This window comes from Homarus americanus, unplaced genomic scaffold, assembly GCF_018991925.1.
Source record: "Homarus americanus isolate GMGI-L3 unplaced genomic scaffold, GMGI_Hamer_2.0 scaffold34360, whole genome shotgun sequence".
In the NCBI taxonomy this organism is placed as follows: Eukaryota; Metazoa; Arthropoda; class Malacostraca; order Decapoda; family Nephropidae; genus Homarus; species Homarus americanus.
The window spans coordinates 7,160,368-7,183,826 of NW_024739403.1; the positions used below are offsets into that span (position 1 = coordinate 7,160,368).

Genomic DNA, 23,459 nt, shown 5'->3' on the forward strand with positions numbered 1-23,459 from the left:
GGGGGGGTCTCCAGGGATTAAACCAAAGGACCTTTTAGGGCAGGAGGCGACCGTTATATGCACTCGGCCGCCACAACCCTTAGATTTATGTAACTCCGATTAAATGTTCTTTGTAACCACCTATAAACCTAACCTAATCAACTCTAACCAAACCTAATCTAACCAAACCTAATCTAACCTAATCTGAACTAATCTAATCAAACTTAATCTAACCCTACCCAAACTAACTTTATAAAGTCCTCACCTAACCCAATCTAACTCAACATACAGTAAAATTTCACTTTCTGGTTATTTTGAAAACGTTTACAACGCGTTGTGGTCTTTTTTCTCAGTGAGCGAATTGTTTTTTTGAACCAAACATCTACTGTATATTATATGTGGTCTGGTCTCACGGTCAAGTGCAGTGCTTTTTAATGTCTGTAGTGGGTTTGTGGAACGTATGATGGTTCTGTGATAACTGGTGTCTGTGTGTGTGTGTGTGTGTGTGTGTGTGTGTGTGTGTGTGTGTGTGTGTGTGTGTGTGTGTGTGTGTGTGTGTGTGTGTGTGTGTGTGTGTGTGTGTGTGTGTGTGTGTGTGTGTGTGTGTGTGTGTGTGTGTGTGTGTGTGTGTGTGTGTGTGTGTGTGTGTGTGTGTGTGTGTGTGTGTGTGTGTGTGTGTGTGTGTGTGTGTGTGTGTGTGTGTGTGTGTGTGTGTGTGTGTGTGTGTGTGTGTGTGTGTGTGTGTGTGTGTGTGTGTGTGTGTGTGTGTGTGTGTGTGTGTGTGTGTGTGTGTGTGTGTGTGTGTGTGTGTGTGTGTGTGTGTGTGTGTGTGTGTGTGTGTGTGTGTGTGTGTGTGTGTGTGTGTGTGTGTGTGTGTGTGTGTGTGTGTGTGTGTGTGTGTGTGTGTGTGTGTGTGTGTGTGTGTGTGTGTGTGTGTGTGTGTGTGTGTGTGTGTGTGTGTGTGTGTGTGTGTGTGTGTGTGTGTGTGTGTGTGTGTGTGTGTGTGTAACTGTATGGATTGGTTCAGTTTAAACTGTAACAGATTTTCCTCAGAACAACTCCATACACTTGTGTCGACTATTACATGTTGATGTTATTGGAGACAGGCGACATGACTGGCTTAGACTGGAACACACCAAATACATATATGTTGTAGAGTCAATAACAACGAATAGTCAAAATACCATTATGTTATGTGAAAAGTCAATCCTTTACACTTTCCATTAAATCTATCAGCCGCCCACCTATCTTAGTGTCTCTATTAATAGCAAGATAATCCCAATATTATTTAGGGTAAATATAATGGTCTGATGGTGTCACTGCTTCCCTTCGAGTCCTGGTGAATGTTGTTAAGTAATATATAAAGGGAAAACCTCGGATGATTTTGAAATATTCTTATGTTTAATACGAATCTTTTCTAAGATCTGAGATATAAATCTTCCGAATGTTCATACGTCTAATGCTTTAATACTAGATTAAATGTTGGTCTCTAAAGTAATAGTGAAGTAGTTAACTCTTTTAATCCTCTGGTTTTATACAGTGTTGTACAGCAGATCACGTTTGTCTCGCCTAAATGTACAGACGTTAAGCCGAATCGCAACACCATACATATTGTACTTTTCTTCCGGTAGTTGACACCCTGGCGTATGGCACCACAATCACTGTACCCTTCCTGAGAGCTGACACACTGTTCTTTGACGCCACACTCACTGTACTCTCTGGAGACTTAATATTTGGCACCATACCTATTGTTATCTCCCCCTATGAGACAATATAAACTAAGAGAGAGAGAGAGAGAGAGATGGATACACAGGGGCAGTGGTGTGGTCATGGAGGATCACGTGTAGTGTTGTGCTGAGGGGAATCAGAGGATACACAAAAGCGTTGCACAATATATTCCCGCCGCTGGACAATGGAGGGATTGCACTAAATTGGTGTGCATGTAATCCTCTTACTGGTCCAGGGAAGGCAGCCATAGTCCTCAGACTCACGACATGTACTCATATTCAACAGGGTCAATATTCACTTAAGATGTGAGCTATTACAATGTTCCCGTCACATGTACACTATATATGTTAATTATCTATTAATAAAATATCAAGAAATTGAAGACTTATCAAGTAACTCACTGGTTCGTTCACTCACTGGTTTGGTCACTCACTGGTTCGGTCACTCTCTTTGTATATGTATTTGTTCTCACTTTAACGTCCACAATTTAATTCGATCGTGACCTAAACTTTACAGCTTGACGGCCGCGGCACTGCACAATTTTAATTAATATCAGACAAAGGTCAAGGTCACAGGTCATCAGTGAGGTGTTAATACGAAACACTATGGAACTCTGGAATGAACATAATCAAAGGGAAAAGACACACCCCACCTCCTGTTACCGGAGAGAAAAGGCTATATCAGAGAGACGTAGCAGAATAGCATCTACGGAAAAGCCCGGACCCTGCTAGTATCTTCCTACCAGAGCATCTTTAGTAGGAGGTCATTAGGGTTTTCTTCCTCCTCGAGTTCTTGACTTTATAAACTACGCTCTGAAAATAATGATACGTAAGACACCATAAACGTTTTTACTTCATGTGGCTAAAAACCTTCACAAAATGTTTTAGGAGAACATTATCAACGTTCTTCGAATTTAGTTGAAAAATATTAAAATCATCTGTAGTGCATTCTCAGAACAGCATTAGTGGCTTAAGATATTTTAATAGCATTTATGAAACACAGAAAAAGGACACTCAGGATAATTAAAAGAAAATTAATATTGTATGAAGGAAAGGAGGAATGATTTACAAATTTCACAACACATCAAAATAGACAGTCCGCGGTAAGCTTGTTATAAGTACGGTAGTATTTTTGTGAACTGGTTACTGAAATTTCCTGAATTTTGACCAAGATTTTACCTCTTTAAGCTACAGAGGTCATGAAATTCACCAACCAAGGAATAACAACACATTCAACGCTTAAAAATGATGAAAAACATTCTACATATAAAACACACATGGTGAATGAAGACTCCTGATGGTTCGTCTCATCATTTTTTATCAATTTGATGTCAGTTGATGCCATCCACTAGGTAAGAATTAACCAGGAAGGCATAAATTCACCTATACTGTATATCGAAATTAATTAAGTTTGATTTGACGTACCTGCCACCGTAAAAAAAAATCCACTGAACTGAGGAAAGACCCGGAAAATGATGTGGAAAATGAGCTTGATTTTCTCCACTGTCGTTCATGGCAGAGATATTGGCTTCTGCAGCAATCCGCCGTCACTGATGTTTCAGGAATCACAAACATTGCTCCCTGTAATGGATTTTCTTTGTCGACGATAAAAAGTCCCTGTTCACGTCTGATGCAGCTATTTACTCAGGGAACATACACCTGGTTTGGAGGGAAATATTGAAGAGATGAGATTCTGAGTTACGAAGCGAAAGAGAGGGAGATGGAGAGGGCCCAGAGGGGGGACAGATAAACAAAGACAAAGTATAAATTGAGTAAGATACAGAGAAAAGCAAACAGACATAGATATAATAACGTAAAGGTAGCGAAAAACAAGTAAACATTAGGACTGTTAGTAAGAGGAGAAAATAAAGGAAAGACAGACTATATGGACCTGACCACCTCCACAGCAAAGTTAGTTACCTCGCTGTGTATAATGATTCACCTAATTAAAGTTCCAGTTTGAGAGACAGAGTAACAGTCAATGTCTAGATGTTCCGAGAAAATTGGAAATATGTTTTTCTCTGTAATTCATGTATTAAATTTTACACTTGAGGGAAATGTATCGTTGTTTCTGTAAATTGTCAGTTGGTGTTTAGTGCTGTGTGTGACTGGTCGTTTATTGCATCATTTTGTTATGGGCAGAGTTACAAACAACGGGAGAAAGGTGGTGTTGTCTAGGGGAGGGGGAGTTGAGGAATTGAGTGTGTGGGGAAACTTTAACATGGTATCCAATTATCACTAACAGTGTTCTGTATGATGAGGTTTAATGAGTACATGATTATACGCTTACGAGTATGGGTGCACATGCACATAAGCATACACTATATAGATATATATATATATATATATATATATATATATATATATATATATATATATATATATATATATATATATATATATGTATATATACACCCACGCACGGCTTTGTCCCTTGTTTTCCACTCCATTTTACCAAATGTCGAACCCGATGTGTTAACCCTGCGCTTCCTGACAGCTGGAGGCCACCTCACAATGGCCACCGTCTTAAACTATATCTTTATGCATTTCCTTTAAGATTTGTGGACACGTTTATATGTTCAAATTATTAGTAAACAGTTTGGGTGTTCTCATTTTGTTTTCGTGTATATACTGTATGAGTGTGTGTGTGCGGATGGTATTTTGTGAAAAATTGTTTGCTTGGCAGTGACTTGGCGGTTTTCTGTATACAGTATATATATATATATATATATATATATATATATATATATATATATATATATATATATATATATATATATATATATATATATATATATATACTGTATATACAGTATATATACTCCGAGAAGACCGAGCAGAGGTGGTGTTTGTGTCGTCTCTTTATTAACATTCATCTCGGTCACAACCTGCAGGCGACTTTTATTTTATTTACTCCGAGAAAAACTTTCATAATTCAAGTCTTCTGGTGTTTGTCTTTCATATTTGCAAGACAATTTTATATATTTCAAGGTAGAAATTTACCGTTGATGCTGTTGACCATATAACCGGGAACTACAACAGAAAAAGTCAAAGGTAATGGTGGCCGATGAGATGTATTGTGACGATGTGTGTAAACAAATTAACAGTATGAGCCTTATTAGTCGATGAATATACATGACAGCTGATACCCGGTAACTACCAGTTATTTTCAATTAGCCATTGAATATTATCACAAGGAGGGGTGCGTTTGCCGAGTAGATATAGTGCTCACCTCTTGCCTTTGGTTGGCCCCCTAGGGTATCCCCAGTTCACCCTGCTACAGGCTGGCAGACAGACAGACAAATGAGTTCGTAACTTTACAGTTGGGGACAGTGAAAGAGATCGAGTGCAGTGCCAGCTACACTGCTTCTGTCTGTTCAGGGAAAAGTCTTAGTCTACAGTATGTTGTATCTGCACTACAATAATCTACAAAACCCACTTTTACTTTTTTATATCTTCACCAAATCCTCAAAATTCAACAAATACATAAAAGTTCATTGTTTTTGTTTATTATGTATTTTATGGTTAAATGCTTTTAGAATTAGTATTTATAAGCAAACGCAATGGAAGTGACGTTCACAAACATTCCCCTCAGAGCTTAGAGGACACCACCAACACTTGTTCCGTGAAGACTCGTCATAAGACCATAACAATCACCTTGCTCATCTTCTATCAAGTTTCCCCAAGAAGTTAATTATCAAGACCTCAATCTCTCCACCCACCTCATAACTCATCTCAAGAAACAATATGATCCTCTTTAAGATTTCCCTTATTTCATATCAGTTCCAGAACGCTGAGGGACATAGCAGACACATACTTTACACAGACTTTATTTTTGTTCTTAATTGAGAATTATAAGATGTTCACTGAGTTAATATGATTCAATCAACCAACGAGACGAAAACGCTTAGGTCCTGTTTAAAAAATCCCAAAACACATGCATAAGCTCACTATATGCCCCATCAAGTAAAAGATTAAAACTTTAGCACGACAAAGCCTAAAGTGTGAAAATTAATTCTGCTAGTTCTTACAGCATTTTCGATACTATGATGAAAATAAAATAAATTAAAGTGTCAGGAAGGAGTCAGTATGAAATGAAGGTCCAACAAGCGCCAAGTCGTGTGAAATGCAGGTGTGTGTGTCGATCTATACTATTTAATAGTTAGAACATAACTAATATCAGAACGTCTTCATACACTAAAATTAAAAAGAGTAAATGAAACATGTGGTTAGGAGACAAGGAAGGCAGATGAAGAGAGATCACCTTTTTATACAGAAAGAAAACCAGCAACAATATACAAAGGGAATTTTGCAAGACATGTGGTTCGTTTTAACGTAGTTAAGAGTTTCATAATGCTTCATTATCCGAAGTTGGAGACTAGAGAACTGGCAGTAAATCTATAATAGACAATAATATTGGGTGGCACACCTGTGATGATGCAGCAGGCGGCCCTCACCGGCTGTGTCCAGCAGTAAAGCGTCTGAGAGTCTGCCGCCTGACTCTAAAAATATCATGGACTCGCAATTATTGTGGTTTATGACATATATATATATATATATATATATATATATATATATATATATATATATATATATATATATATATATATATATATATATATATATATATATATATATTACTCATAGTTATCTATCATGTACCAAAATTATAATTTCTTATCTAGGGACAAGTAATCAACTGATGCGTTTGAAAGCAATCCAAATATCTTCAACTTGTTACTCATATAAGTATAGCCAGTGAGTAAGATGAAATAATTAAGGCAGTGTTCATGAGGATCTACAGTAAAGTATCAGATAATTCATCAGCTGGATGGCGTCAAAGCACAAATGGTTCTTAGGCGTTTTGGTGAACACATCCATATAAAAACTTACGGAATTCTGGAAAATTACGCCGTCGAATTTAAAAACCAAGGAGAAACGAGAAGTATTTTAAGCAGTAAACATTTAGGCCGTTAATGAGACACGCTCTTTACTCTGCAAACTTCTGAAATTTGCTGGCGCTTTGGGTAACACCCGCAGGTCTGGTGCCGGAAAGGCGAAGAAAATTGCTATTCATATTAATGTGGGTTGTCGGATTTAGCGTGTTGAACCTTACTTTATTATGTGCGTTTGTTGAGAAATGTTGACCTGAGAAATCACGACGATGTTAAAAAATATATAGCTTTATATATATATATTTTTTTTTCTTGGGCGTTTACTATTCAGATGTATTCAACAGATATAAAACAATTGAATATTATTATTTTTTCGATACTTAAGGAAGAGGAATGTATAAATTCTTACTATGTCAAAGATCCTTCGTAAATAATGTATCAAACTAAGTGCAGGTTGGCCTCTCCTCAGCAGTCTTACCACAGTGCATAAGGGACTGTTATTATCCTAGGTGGTAACAGATGGAATAACAAAAGGTATCTTAAATCATGGCCCACTAACACTAAGGCCAAAGGTCACCTGAGTGTTTGAGGCTAATTCTTGAAAAATAAATCAATTCCAAATTTCCGTCATTTATTCCTTTTAGCATTACTCCTCGTAAAACATTATTTCCTTCATTGTTTTTGTTCATGTCAATATTAAATAACTTTACATGTAACTTATTACCAGTATTCTTAACTACATAATACTTAGGAACTAAATAAGTTCAAAACAGATACCTTTATATAATTCAGAACATCGGAAATTCAGTACGATATCTTGACAATCCAAAACAATATTTGCCTGGATTGGTGATGCCGGCTCGAGGTGTGTGATGCCGGCCCGAGGTGTGTGATGCCGGTTGAGGTATGTGATGCCGGCTGATGTGTGTGATGCCGATTTGAGGTGTGTGGTGTCCATGTGTAGGAGTACGATGCTTGCACACAATACATATTTTCATCATAACAAATTTAACCTCCGTATATATTTTACCGTCAACTGTCTATCGTTTATGAATAATTTCCGAGCCGCAGCAGTCAGATTCTTTGCTGTATATTGTCCCTGTTAATATTCTAATGGATAACAATAACACTAAAACGATTCACACAGTTAGAAAATTATCTGAAAAGTAATTATATATATATATCACAAGTTATTTCTGTAACCTAATTAACGTATTAGCGGAGCATGAATGGAAAAATAAAGGAAAAAAAAAATGTAAGTTTTTCGGGAAGGTGTATGATAATTCAGAGCTGCTAAGAGTTCCCGGCGCCAACCTCTACTGGAGCAGTCACTTGCAGAGAATATGGCCTTTTTGAGTATTAACACAGGCAGGAAAGACATATACCTTGCCTGACCTATGGGGCGAAATTCCCACTGTTCACCACCATGGCTCTGGCCATACTGTACCTGCGCTATGTGACTTTAGTCTGAAGTCGAGCTCCTTTATTAACGCTTGTGTTGACTTTTCATATCGTCATTCAGGCGACGTTGAGTTAGTAGAGACTGGAAGGGCCCTCACGAGCTCTCCCTCATTCTCACTCGTCAAAAAAAAAAAAAAATAAATAAATAAATAAATTAAAGCAAAAATTTTTTATATTCTTGGGTATTTTTTTATATTCTGTTTGCTTAAGTTATTAAAACTGAATATTTTACCAGGTGGGTTTATAAACAATGTGTATAAGTAATAATAAAACAGGCTTAATATTCAGTGTTTACAGAAAATAATTTAAATTCTGAGGCGGATGATATAGCTCTCTATTGTAGTGTCTTTAAAGGCAAGTCAGCTACGTTATACTAATGGAAAGTAAAAAAAAATTACCTTTGTATTTATCAAGATAACCAATACTTCTCTATCTATCTATCTATCTATCTATCTATCTATCTATCTGTATATCGATCTGTCTGTCTGTCTGTCTGTCTGTCTGTCTGTCTGTCTGTCTGTCTGTAGAAAAGGGGGGGGGGGGGTGGAAACCTTACCTCTAACCTGTTGTCTCCTTACACCCTCTCCTACGAAATAATAGAAAAATTAGACAAAGATTTCCGAGACAGAGTACAGTACATGTTCTGTACATAATTGAAGAATTGGGTCATGTTAGAGGACTCTATGACTATCGACACAATCACTGATTTAACAGACAGTTGTATGTTTCATAAATATATTGTTTAAAGGTAAAACTAACTCATATCAATAAAGTTAACGTTTTCAATTTCTGTGACTGGTATTGTAACATCAGGAGTATAAGTGATGGTTGATGTTAGGGTCATACAGGGTTATAATCGCCGTCAATATTATCTTACAATGTTTTTGATCTACCTTTAAAGGGTGACATTTACCCATGTGTATGTTTGTGCGTGTGATTACATCGTGAGATAAATATTCGTAATTATTTACCTCTGATTACGTTTGAACCAAGGTCAATGAGAGCTTCGTGTGGACGGGCGGCGCCACCCATAAGGAGAGTACAATGGGGACTTTGGGTGGGTGGTGGAGGTCGGCCAAAACACCAATCACGAAAGGAGAATAGGGACTTGATTTGGGCGGCGTGGGTGGAAGGTACCACCCATTCGATATAAAGGACTTTCCAATAGAGAAACTCGAAAAATAGGAATCCTTCCCAGAGAAAAGAATTCTTCTACCAAAACCAGAGTTAGATACTAAACAAAACATCATTTCGGATATCACCAGACGCTTCCTCAGTTAAATACAATGACGTCTCACTTTATGATAAATTCTGCAATATATTTTCAAGATGTGGAAAAGAGCTAAAGTAAAGGAAATAATCTACTGAACACCGAAAGAATAATGCCGGGAAATTTGTACCAAGAGATTTACCGGGATTTACCAAGTACTAACTGTAGGTTATGTATCTAAGCTACTGTGCCGAGTAGCAACCCTGTACATAAGCTACTGTGCCGAGTAGCATTTATATATATAATCACGTGGCAACACTGCACGTGTTATGTGGCAACATTGCCCCGAGGCTGCCATATGGCAAGGCAGCCCCTGTCTGACTGTGTGAGCCGTGCTTGGCACACGCTGGTCACCACTTGTATTTCTCTCATCCACAATAAACGGACTCAGTGTTACTCAGTGTTTCCCTAGCCATCACTGCATTCTTCAGGGCACACTAGTAACTTTCATGGCGCAGTGTCTAGGATCTGTGGACTTACAAAGTGTGTGAACAATGCCGACAGTTACATCTGCCGGTGATGGGCGTCGACTCATAGTGTGTTGTGTTGTGTTGCGCTGTGTTTCGCCGCGATGTGCAGTGTTGCTCCGTCACAGTGCGTTTTAGTGACGGTGCCAGTGTTAGTGTCAGTGTATTAGTGTGTGTCTAGAGCTGGGTTGAGCATTGGCCTGTTTTTTTGCGGTACCCACGGAGCACGCAGGCGCACACCCTTCTCGTGCGACATCCGGTGGGACACTGGTCTTGCCTCTGCCTCCGCCCGAGTCCGCCGTCCACCACGCTCCGCTCTCTGAGACACACACACACACGCACGCACTCACGCACTCACTCACGGACAGGACAGTGGACCTGGACCATATGCGTGATTTTTGCGCTGTTTATGTCATATATATGTGGTTCGAGCTGTTGAGGCGCCACTTTATATATTAAACAGTGCAGTCCACGCACACACAAAGATGGGAGGTAAGAAGGGACGTCAAGATGGGAGACACGACTCCCCACCACCTTCCCCTCCACCGGGCGCAGACTCTCATCCTCCACCTCCAGTGACGGACATCGCCACAATTCTGAAGTGGATGGACGACCGGGACGAGAGACGCAGAGAGATGGAACTTCAGAGGGAGGAGACACGAAGAGAGGAGGAAAAGTTGCGTTTTGAGGCGCTATTGGCGACCCTGGCGCTAACCCACCCTCCCTCACTTGCAGGTAGCGCGCTTCAAGGCGCCAGTACACTCCCTCCTCCACCACACCAGCGTCCTCCAGGTACTCTTGCTACCCCAACAGCTCCCAAGGCATCTGTTCAACCCCCACCCGCCCTCTCACCAGACGTCACGTCTCAGCTTTTTCGTGAGTGGAGGCGGCGTTGGACAGATTACTCCACGATGGTGGACCTTGACAGCATGCCTCCAAACAAACAGCTCATCCAACTGCGGATGTGTTTGTCGCTGGAGACCCAGAGAGTTTTGGAGCACACGTTGCACGTGCCTCCCGACTCTACCTCTTCAGTGACGGATGTGCTCGACCTTCTACAGGAGCATGTTAAGGGTCGGAACAACGAGGCTTTGCGTCGCCGTGCCTTTACCAGCTGCAAGCAGGCGGAGAACGAATCCTTTGACGACTTTTTTGTACGTTTGAAGAGTTTGTCAGAGGAGATCGACGTCTGCAAGGCGCACAGCCGGGAATGTGAGGAAGCCTGGATCAAGCACGGGATCTTGACAGGTGTCAGGCACGAAGAGTTGATGCAACGACTCATCCCCCTGGACGCTTCCTCCACACTCCAGGTGGTAGTGACTGAATGTCGGTCATACGAGGCCACTAAGTCCGCCACCTCTGCCTTATGGGCCCCACCTGCTGTGAGAGCTATCTCACAATACAAGAAGGATAAGAAGGCGGCCAACAACGCGAAGGCTGCCACACGTTCTTCCACGCCTCCGCCTAGTGCTTCCTGTGGCAGCTGTGGAAAGCAGCACAGCCCCAAGACTTGCCCGGCCGCCGACGCACTGTGTCGTGGATGTGACCGTGAGGGCCACTGGTCTAACACAGACAGGTGCCCTGCACAAGGCCACAAGTGTCAGGCCTGCGGTCGCTATGGACACTACGACAAGTGCTGCCGCCAACCCAATCCCAAAAGCCCGAGACGAGGAGGAAAGCAGCGCACTTCCCTCGGGGTGGTTCGCACACAGCCCCCTCCAGATGGCCCACGCAGCCCCAAGCAGCAGCAGAGTCACATCAGGAGGGTGGAATCGACCACACGCCCCAGGGCTACCCCTTCCCCTACTATCCGCGTCGCCGTCACACACGGTGATGTGTCGGGTCACATCGAGGTGATACCGGACACCGGCGCCGATACTACGGTGATTGGGTTGAAGCACCTCCAGAAACTGGGCCTCACCAAACGTGACCTGGGACCACCGCCGCAGCTGCAGTACTACAATGCGGACGGTTCCCAGATGCCGGACGCTGTGGGTTCCTTTCAAGCAGAGATCACCTACGGCGACAGGTCGTGTCACGGATGGATCGACGTGCAGCCTACTCTCGCTACACCCTTGTTGTCGTGGGAGCACTGCAAGGAGTTAGGCGTGGTGCCCAGAGACTTTCCCGAGCAGATCCCAGCTGCTCATTACACCGCCAGCAGGGTGCGTGAGTCGATGAGCGACGCGCCTGGCGCTGCCGCACGGAGCTGCCCAGAACCCGCGTCCACTCCCACCCACACAGGACGCTCCCCTGCCCAGATCCTGTATGGCCACCCTCTCCGCTCTTGCGTTCCTGCACATGCCAAGGCCTTTGCGAAGGAGTGGCAGACCAGAGCCGAGAGCTGCGACCGCCGCGCCGCTTCACGTGCCCAGGACGCCAAGGCTCGGTATGACGACCGTGCCCGCCCTCTTCAGCCACTGGAGATTGGTGCCCTTGCCCGCGTCCAGGACCCGACGACGACACGTTGGGACAAGGTGGGCATAGTGATGGGCGTCGGCCGGTCGCGGGACTACAAGGTCAGGATGCCGAGTGGCCGTGTCTGGTGGAGGAACCGCCGCTTCCTCCGGCCAGTCCCACCCCCTGCTGCTGGCCCCCTGACCGAAGACGAGTCACCTACACCTCACGAGGATCCGCCCCACAGTGCACCTCACGAGGATCCGCCCCACAGCGCACCTCGACGCTCGGAGCGACTTAGAACTAAGAAGTCCGCTCAAGACAAAGACTATGAGCGTGAGGGGGGAGGAGATGCAGGTTATGTATCTGGGCCACTGCACCGAGTAGCAACTCCTGCACATAAGCCACTGTGCCGAGTAGCATTTATATATATAATCACGGGCAACACTGCACGTGTTATGTGGCAACAGCTGCCCCGAGGCTGCCATATGGCAAGGCAGCCCCTGTCTGACTGTGTAGCCAAAGCACACGCTGGTCACCACTCTGGTATTTTCATCCACAATAAACGGACTCAGTGTTACTCAGTGTTTCCCCAGCCATCACTGCATTCCTTCAGCAAAACACCATAACCTTCTTACAACATCGGGAAATAATACAACACGTATAGACGTTGACAAACTTAACACACAATATTATAAGGGGAAAGAATTACCGAAGAAAACTAATATTGTGGCGGCGAAAGAGGAAGAGGAGGAAGCAAAATAGGTGAGAACCGGGGGAGAGAAAGAGGGAGGAAAGATGATGATCGAAGAAGAAACCAAGCTAAAGGATTAGTGATCTGGAAGAAGACTACGAGGTAAGAGGGTTACTGGCTAAAATAAGGGGCTAAGCGGATGAGGAGAGAGAGAGAGAGAAAAAAGAAGAGAAAAAAATATGTATCAGTAACGCTATTGCTTACCTGCAAGAAAATTAATGATGTTTGGAGGGTAATTTTCAGACAAATGGTTTTAAAATGTGGAATTTGAGAGGGTTTAGGGATGCTTTCTGCAGTATGTGAATAAATTACTACGATTACCCAGCAACGTAGTAGTGGAAATTCAGTCACATACTGTGAGGAAGCATCCCTTAACTCTCTCAGATTTTCTCAGGTCAAGGGAGAAGACGGAGCTCATTTATAACGAGGTATGTGAGGTGCGGCAAGGGAGACGGCTAACATCCTGAGGTTCTGCTGCTTTTCTGTTGAAATCTGTCCACAAATTCCTGGGCAGGTGGCACACTAGTCTGGTAGCCACGACACCACGGCTTCTCTCACAGAGATTTCAAAGAAACCCCAAAGGTGAGAAGGAGGGAGAGGAGGAGGAGGAGGAGGAGGAGGAGTAAGAGGAGGAGAAGGTGAAGGAGGAGGAGATAACCACTAATGTTGAGAGTGTGAGAGAAGAGTGAGGGAAGGAGGTACACACAGAGGTTTAGAGGATTACCACCACCACCACCACCACCAACAACAACACCAGCACCAGCACCAGCTATTATAATTTCTAGTGATGTCACCAATATAGAAATTCCAACAACTAGCTCAACCCCCCCCCCCCCCCCCACACACACACACACACACCACTGTTAGGCACCACCAACACACACAAACACACGCACGTACATCACTAGAAATACACACACACGTGATGTATGTTATTTTACTTGGCTTTAGGTCTGATGATGACTAGGACATTGTCGAACGTTACCGAATAATTATATTGGTTTTTATCCATACGTTGGAATATATATATATATATATATATATATATATATATATATATATATATATATATATATATATATATATATATATATATATATATATATATATATATGGAATTTCGAATTTATTGTGATGTGTAATATTAGAGGAAGCAGCCAAAATTTGGATGATAAAATAACTGCAGTTTTTTGTAAAAATTTGTCAATATGTTCAACACAGCGTAAACGAGGGGAGGCGGCCCGGGAAAACAACATATATCCTGCTGACGCCCACTACAGTACACTGACTATATATTAAACAGTGCAACACAGTTTGCCAACAATATAACGTAACCTAATACTTTAAATAATCATGATCAACCAATGAGGCTCTTGTAACGATTCCTTTATATGCTTTTTTTTTTAGATACTATGAACAACATAATGGATAAGACAAGTGAAAATGTTGACCTAATATAAACTATTTCCAAACAGGATATATAACTTATAACTAAAGCTTCAATGTATTTCTTTATTTTAGAAACATGTGACACGTAAAAAAGACAATGTTCGTGTGTGTGTGTGTCATCTATATCCATCACAGAACACTACACTCTTCTACCCGTTAACAAATGTTCAAAGATCTGCAAAAAATCAATCATCATCACATGCCACAAAGCCATCACACACAACACAATCCCTCGCTGGAGAAAAACTCACTCACTTTAAATGTAAATATTTTTTAATAGTTTAACAAGTAGAAAAACATGTAGAGAAAAAGAGAAATAATAAAAACAGGAGGCCAGTTATAAGGACAAAGGGGCCTCAGGTGTGACTATGTGTTAATGAATCTAACGAACAGTAACGGGAATGATTCTTGATAAAAAAAAAATAGACTTTGATGATCTTGTGAGCTCATAATACACTAGGGAGAGCGAGGAGGAGAAGTAGATAATATACAAACGTCTGTGTGTATATGTGTATGATATAAATATGACCTGGTTATACAATATGTGTATTAGTACGTATATTATGGTTATTATACAAACATTTACAGAGCATAATGTTGTGGTAAGTCATAACGAAACTCACTGACCCATTACTCCTCTCATAAAGTATAATGAGTATGATGATCCTTATGATGAGCCATTGTATATAATATAAATGTATTGTGAAGCAGAACACGAGTCATTATTACCACCAACATGACCTTCTCGTTCTGCTCCATCTAACATTGTATATATCGTCACATTATAATTACTGTGATAGAGATGATTACTTTTTTTCTTTATTAATCAATTTTATTTGCATAAGTTACGCAATCAATGGAACATAAGTGAAATCTCAATAATTGTTTCAAAAGTTTTTTAATTAGGTGAAATGTCGTAGTTAAGCTTATATTGTTTTAAACGGTATGTGATTAGTTAACATTAGTAGTAGTGTTAGTTGAATATAAAGGTATTGTATAAGTGTTGTAAGAGAAAAATAATGAGATTCAGACTAAGAAAAAGTGGCGTTAGAGTAAGTGATATAAAGAGTAAAAGGAGATTTTAAGTAAGACCAAACACCTCTTTACAGTGAAAGATAAGAGTAGGAAGAGATTCTAAAGTAAGGGACTAACCAACAGTGGCATTTAGAGTAATGGTCGCTATAATAACAATAAAATCAATGGACAAGCTTTATCTTTACAATAAGAAAGTCATAGGTATCATAGCAAGGAGACGATAAAGATTAAAAATAAATATATCCAATAGAAAGTCAACAAGCTCAGGACTTTTAGAGAGCTTCTGACATTAAGAGTTAGACGCGGTGTAAGAAAGTTCCTGATATCCAAGTAGAGTACAGAGTAGCAGTTGTCTCCTTTAGAGTAGTAGTCGTGGTGAAAAACTGCGAAAAAAAGACAACTTACAAAGGCTGCTGTTATTGTCATTCCATCTATCTCATAAGGACATTCCAGTGAGTCGCTTCATGTTTGACCCCCTCCTCCTCCCTCCCCCTCCCCACACACACACACCTTAGGTATTCTCTCTGGTACTGATTTAATTCGTTTTTCTTCGGTATTTTTATTTATCTTTCTTCAGTAATACTATTCATTACTACTCCATTCTTATCATTTACTGCTTTTATTTCTTTATCTGGAATTCTATCTCATCATGTTTCGTTGATTTTAACATAACTATTTTTTTTACCATGATGTTCCTAGCTTAACTGTCTCTATCTTCCCCATCGCATTACCATAAAAATTTACCATTAATTATAATTTTTTCATGGCCAACAACCATCATACATTATGAATCTCGTAGTCAGAGAAAAAATTATTTCAATTGCTTATGATGAAATAAATAAGAGAAATCGACTTTGAGTTAGTTCTCTGTCTGTCTGTCTTTCTGTCTGTTTGGTCTGTCTGTCTGTCTGTCTGTCTGTCTGTCTGTTTCGGCCCTGACATCAAGGTACTCAAGTCCTTGTAATGGGAGATCAACTCACCTAAGTACTTGGTCGAGGAGAAATTGCGGATTAGTATGATATGCCTTGAGAGCCCATGACGTCTTGTTGACTGGTGCAATGAGTGTTTGGGACGCAGGAACCTAACCTACCCTCCGAGTAGTACAAAGCTACACATGAGTACCAGACACACAGAACACAACCCATACACACAATCACTCGTACATCTTCTTGAAAGGTACAAGTAGATTCATACACCATTCTGGGACCTTGTAGAATCATGCAACGTACTGCAGCCACACAATAATCTTATACCCTGTTGTTATTCCATACAGCCATGTACGGTATGGGAGCCACCCACGTCTAGCTAACTAACCACCCTGTTATAACCATGCACCATTCTGGAGCCACATAGATCCACGTATCATTTTGGAGCAAAGGAAAATCACACATTACACTGGAACTCCATTGAATACATTTACTGATCTTTTGCTAAATAGGGATAACTTTTTATTTATATTAATTCATATGTATCATGATGATCTACATGATCGTCTATAGTATCAGAAAACGCCGTAAATGCTTATCAATATAGAGTATATCCTACACAGTATATGGACGTATATTTTATCTAAAACCCAATTTCTCATTTTCTGTCGAGTTACCTTAGTAACCGCACTTCCTCCAGCACAATTCTCCTCTCAGTCTCTCACACTTCCCTGTGGGAGATGAACAGCTGACTGCACGTCGTCAGTCATACAGATTTATAGCAAAACTTGAATACTGGTGGAAGTAAATATTGAGATATGGAGGTCTGCTAATATGTCCTTTGAACAAAACTATCTCGACGTGTATGTTAATTTTTGTTGGGACACGTGACTGAATATAACTCAAATGTTGTCCCTCTCTAATCAGATTTATAAATTTCAATTTATTCTCAACTACCGTACAGTAAATAAGATTGTATACGATGAAGCCTCGCAAAGCTTTCAGAATATTCGTGAGGGATTGGTATCTGGCGGTGCCTGAGCCGTACCTCTTCTACCGCTTCCTACCCGACAGGGAACACATACGATCTTTTTCCTTAGATACAGCCACCCAAGTCGAACACTCTTATTGAATAAAATTTGTAGTGGCAACAGTTTGTGTAAAAAGGACAATTTAATGAATTAAAGATATCTGCCAATACATATGAAACAATACCTCTCCAGACACCTTCAGTATTTAGAGCTCACGTAAGAGAGTAAATAGGCGAAGGTAAAACCGTCCCGGTGATTACATTAATTACCAGCTAGGATAGTCGTCCGTGCTTCCAGGTTTGCTGCCACAGTTCAGGCTCTTTAAGACAAACATCCACTCAGAACTCCAAATATCAGAACTGACCTCCCCACCAGCAACACCAACTTGGGGCAGTGGCTCCTTCAAGAGACAGTTGTGTACATAGCAATCATGTCGTTGTCACCTGATTGCACAGGTGACGCCACAGGAATTAACCCTTGGTGCAGTACCTAAAAAAAATTCTCAACCCAATTCTAAATTTCCGAATATTTTGTTTCCTGGTCGACCTCACCATATTCCCCAGTGTTTTTCTTACAGGTGAAACCTCTAGGTAATTAGGTCCCTTTTATCGTTGTAATCAGTCAGGTAATTAGTAACTCCCTTATTAGTGCCCCTACAACACACTCCATATATCCGGTTAATTAACTACTGTATATAATACTTTTTTCGATAAATATCTGGTGTTTATTTAGTTGTTCTAGCCAGTCATAGCACTTATTCATTTGTGCTTTATGCCGATATAACTTATACTTAATATTTTGGGGTAAAACCAAATTCCGAAGGGTTCTACTGCTATACTGCTGACCCATGTAAGAACACTGGCCGTATGTCTCATTTAGAAGTCTTTTTCTCAAGCTATAATCAAAGCCCTTCCAACAGATCTCTAAGTCTATTTTTTTACTGGGTTTTCTTGAATAAATATTGTTTTGAATTGTCTCTCATACCTATTACCATATTTTGTGTTATTTCCCAATACACAAAATTGTCCACCTCTTCATATTCAATGGAAACCACTATTACTTCTGCGTTTACTGTACAGTACTGACTCTAAACCCATAGTCATCACATTTTTCCATTAATCTATTGACCAGTTTTTTTATAACCCCAGTTCAATATCTGTTACAATATCAGTATTCTTTGTAGATGTGATATTTGATATTACTTACATAGCTACAGAACACTCACTAAATAGCTATGTATGTGTTATAATTTTAAAGATATCACCCACTCCATCTCGTCTTGCTTTCTGTCTACCTATAAACCAACAAGCTCCTTATTTACTAACACGGTAGGTTACTGATGCCAGAAAAAAAAAATATTTGCCTTATTAATTCGTTTTCTTCAGACATATTCAAGTTAGGATATTTATGAGCTACGTTTTCATGTGTCTCTAGGGGGATACACAGACCAGGTAGTGATACATACATTGCACAGATCCATTTACATGCATATTACTAGTCCCTGTACAAAGCACGTAGTAAACACACATATGTACACGATTATGCTCTTGAGTTCGGATGCAATAGACGTTGTTAAAGTGTTTACGAGAAGTGAGCTCACCATGGACGGCACAGAAACGTCCACAGGAAGGAATGTATACATTTACCGAGGTGTTAAGAGGATACATGGGGTGATGTCTTTGTACAGTATGTGTAAATCGTGAAAACAACAAGAAATTTTGACCTTTGGTGCAACCTACATAAGTGTATAATATTTAACTTCGATGTGACTACCCTAACCAAATGTACACTCGGAAACCATATTCTCTAGCCCACCTGGGTCGGTGTTGAGGTTAGTACAGTGCACAGTGCACTGTACACACACACACACAGTGCAACTTTGTGTGACGCGTTGTCTGACTTGGGGTGGCTTTGAGCGAACCATACACTTGATATTACAATTTATGTATCCTTCCTGTCCATGATTTACAACAATAACTGTAGGTAAAAAGTTACAATATTATACTAATAACACTGTCATGTATTGATACTATGACTAGTTACCAAGATACAGAGCACGATGAACATAACATGATATCGATAGTGAAGCCTGGAAGGGTTCATATCATAACTTATGTGTTCGTGCTTATGTTGCCCCGTGAGAGTTACCGTGGCCTCCATGTGCCCAGGTGGGTTGGTCAAAGTATTACACTATAAGTGTGTCAAATGAGTGACTGATTCACATGTAATTTAAGGTTTTTGAAATATGTAGTTAAATTATACACGATTTTTCATATAGTTACGCAAATGATGGGGTGTGGTGGAAGCATCGTGGCCTGAACACACACACACAAGCGCTGTAAACGTTGTGTGGACTCACTGGGTGGTTTGGAAGTGTTTATTTCCATTCATACTTTCGTAACTACAACCTATGGTATTTTTCTTCGTGTTCATATATAATGAAGATAATGCAGAGTATAAAATGCCATATACAATATTTATACATAATGTCATCTATACAGCTGTACTATGACTGTGTGTGTTCGTGCATGTGTTGCCTCGTGATAGTTAGAGTGGGCCCCGTCCAGAAAGGACACTGTACTAACCTCCAGCACCGACCCAGGTGGGCTAGAGATTATGGTTTCCGAGTGTACTCGTCATATTCCTTCTTATGTGGAACTTTTACTGAATGGTTAACTCTATAGCCAGAGGCGTCAAGTAACACTAATACTGTATTAAGAGCCCATACATTGGCAGATAAAGTACAAGGTGTCCATGGCTGACGTTGTGTTTTCATAGAAGCTCAGTGTCTATGAGTACTATGATTTCAGGAATAACTGACGTCAGTGGCACTTTGGAAGTGAATTTCGTCGTGAAATCTGTGAATCCCAGCATTCGATGATATTTCGTTCTGGAGTTATGGTGAAAATTCTGTTTTTTTATATTCGTTTACCATGATTTGACATTTTGACCTTGGCATCCGAAAATAGTACAGTGCTTACTTCATACCCAGCATAACATATCTATGCGGTTTGGTCAGGTTTGGTCGAGTTGTTGAGATTTGTTTCATTACATTATTGGCGATGGTGAGAGAAACACAGAAAGAAAGACACACCGACAGAATCTTACCAATACCGCATATACTCTTTCGTGGTCCAGGTAAGATGATATTTGGTGTAATTTACAGTGAGAAATTATATTCAAGTTGGTGAAAAATGAAAATAATTGTTATCCAATGAAATGTATACAGCCCTCCACCCCCACACACACACAAATATAGTGTGTAAAATTTTGATCTCGAGCCTGGTGAAAATTATATTAGTTCCCTCTCAGTGATGCCTCTGTGTCTCCGGGAATGTATACTATTACGGAGGATTTAGAAGCCCAGCTCAAGGTTACACATGGTTGTCTGTTGGAGAATTTGCACTCCAATTTCATGAGTGCACCGACATTTTAAATTGTGCATCATTGTTAGTTTATGTGAGATTCGTACAGAACGGAGACTTTTTATAAGACTTACTGTGTTATGTGACCTTAATAACAAACACAACAAGGTTAGAGATATACAGATTACTGCATCATTGTATAGTTGGGAAATACAAACTGGATGTGGGCTAATTGCAATGGAATTACAAGTGATGGTGCGGGAAACTTGACAGGTGGAAGATGTAGCAAGTAAAGTATTTGAGGCAACGGTAATGATATAAATTGGAATAATGGTTCTAGTCACAGCAAAGGGTTAGCGTCGTTAATAGTTTTAAGGTGGTTGTGAAGGAAGTGGTATGAATAATCAATATCATTAAGGGAAGTTTACTTAAGGATCGGGTTTTTGGAGCGCTATGTTTCGAAATGTAATCCGATTATTCTCATTTACTTTATCAAACTGATGGTGGGTGTTACGGGAAGGCTCTTACAGGAGAATTTATATTTTCTTCTCGATATAAATATTCTGATTTATTTTGTAATGGCAATTGGTTAATGAAGTTACCATATCTGTATAACATTTGTTCATCCCTGAGTGAACTTAATTTGGAGATACAAGAAAGAGATAGTGATTTGTTTGGACATTGTGAACAAATCCAAGCTTTTGAAAAGTCATTACTACTGTGGCAAGACAGACTTAGAGATGATGACACAATCTACTTCATCTTTCCTACACTGTTCCAACACACTTAACAAAACAGCATCAATGAAGATTTTTTTTTTTTTTAGAAATGAAATGAACGATACAGTTACATCTTTCTGCTCTCTCTATCAATTATAGTCACTATTTTTCCAGAAAACATGTCTGAAGTATTGAAAGAAAAGCATTGAGCGAAATATCATTTTGCTTTTGAGACTCCCGATTCTATTATTGAGTTAAAATTGACAACTGGACAAGCAAACGAGCTGCTCCATCTCACCTGACTGTACACTGACGATGGAGAACAGGTAATGAACTTTTGTCATTGTTTTGGATCAGAGTTTCCAATGAATATCTTCTGAAATAAGTTGAGTATTTTGTTGTTAAAAAGCAAAGAAAAGAAAAGAACAGAATTAACAGTACAGCTTGTGTGTATAAAATTTTCGACGTGAAACAGACAGGACGAAAGTAACGAGCAACAGGTAGGCTCACATTCAGCATGTTAATATCAAACTGATCTTTGTATCCTTGCTGGGTATTTGCTGGAATATTTGTTTTATTAATGTTTATGTTTAAATGAGGTTTAATAAATGAAATCAGCATAGCTATAAATTTTGCTTTATGACCAGTGCTCCTCTTTTACAGCCTAAAGGTATGCATTAACGCTGTAATCAGTAAAATTTCTTAGATGTTAATTACAAGTATTGTTAATAAAACTTTGACTTTGGTGCATACATTTGTCTGTGATAGGCTGAGCGTTTAATATCGTCATGGTTTTCGTGCGCACCGAGAACTATTAAAGTGCGGGTACTTAAACTGATTCCCCCAGAGAATATTAATATAGGCTTGTATGAGGAGATTCACTCTAACGTAGCGTAGTGTAGGATGGTCTACAAGGTAATGTAGTCGTTTGTGTAGGTCTTTCCATAAATTAAAGGGTCCATCAGGCGGAGAGCGGCCCCACCTAACACAATTATCTCTGTTTATGATCATGTTAACCTTTTTTTCTCTCTCTCGGCCTCCTGGAAACTGCTTCTTCAGCCTCTCACAACCACCACATTAACTTGGCGCTCGACCACTACCCCACCCTAACCTGGTACTCGACCCCTACCACCCCCCTAGCACTCGACCACCACCACCACCACCCCTCTAACACTCGATCACCACCACCACCCTAATACTCAACCACAACCAATCCTTTAACACTCTACCACCACCACCCTAACACTCGACCACCACCAACACGACTTTAACCTGGCCGCTCGACGATCAACAATTCGCCTTCTCGTAACAAGGAACAAATTACCTTCATCGTATACATCACCTGTCTAATATCGTTCGTCAGCGTTGCCTCCAGCACATTCTTCTTCAGGCGAGATATTCAGGTATGATATAGTGTTTATGACATATTACGTTACCCTTAACAAGTGATGTCTTATGGAGGAGAATTTCCCCTTGGTGTCCCGTGACCTCCTATATCAATAGCTTGGACCTGGTGCTGTTGGTGGACCTGGTGTTGTTGGTGGACCTGGTGCTGTTGGTGGACCTGGTGTTGTTGGAGGACCTGGTGCTGTTGGTGGACCTGGTGCTGTTGGTGGACCTGGTGTTGTTGGAGGACCTGGTGCTGTTGGTGGACCTGGTGCTGTTGGTGGACCTTCGTTCTGTTGGTGGCGGACTTGGTGATGCTAGTGACGTACTGTTACCTCAGTATCCATTAACCGACTTATGCTGTTATTTACAATAAGTCTAGTTTTAATATCTTGGAAGATTTCATAAATGAGTGACAAGATCTCAACTCCGATTACAACACAGCTTCAACCTCAGGCGGTACACAATAATTTACTTTCGCTCGACCTGTAGGAAAGGAAGACATGAGAAGGGTAAATAATTTTCATTAACTTTATGAATTAATGTTTGTGTGTACTGGCGGGTGTTCCTTAAATTATATTTACATTGTTTTGAAATA

At 40.5% G+C, this 23,459-nt stretch overlaps 1 protein-coding gene across 1 annotated transcript in view; it reads left to right on the plus strand.

The window, feature by feature from the left end:
* LOC121874625 (PE-PGRS family protein PE_PGRS5-like) overlaps positions 1-23,176 on the plus strand; it is a 55,237-nt gene extending 32,061 nt beyond the window's left edge. Inside the window, exons 3-4 of the mRNA XM_042378854.1 lie at positions 22,139-22,145; positions 22,979-23,176. Coding sequence (XP_042234788.1) covers positions 22,139-22,145; positions 22,979-23,176 — 205 coding nt within the window. The remainder of the gene's footprint in view (positions 1-22,138; positions 22,146-22,978) is intronic.
* Positions 23,177-23,459: the final 283 nt, after the last annotated feature.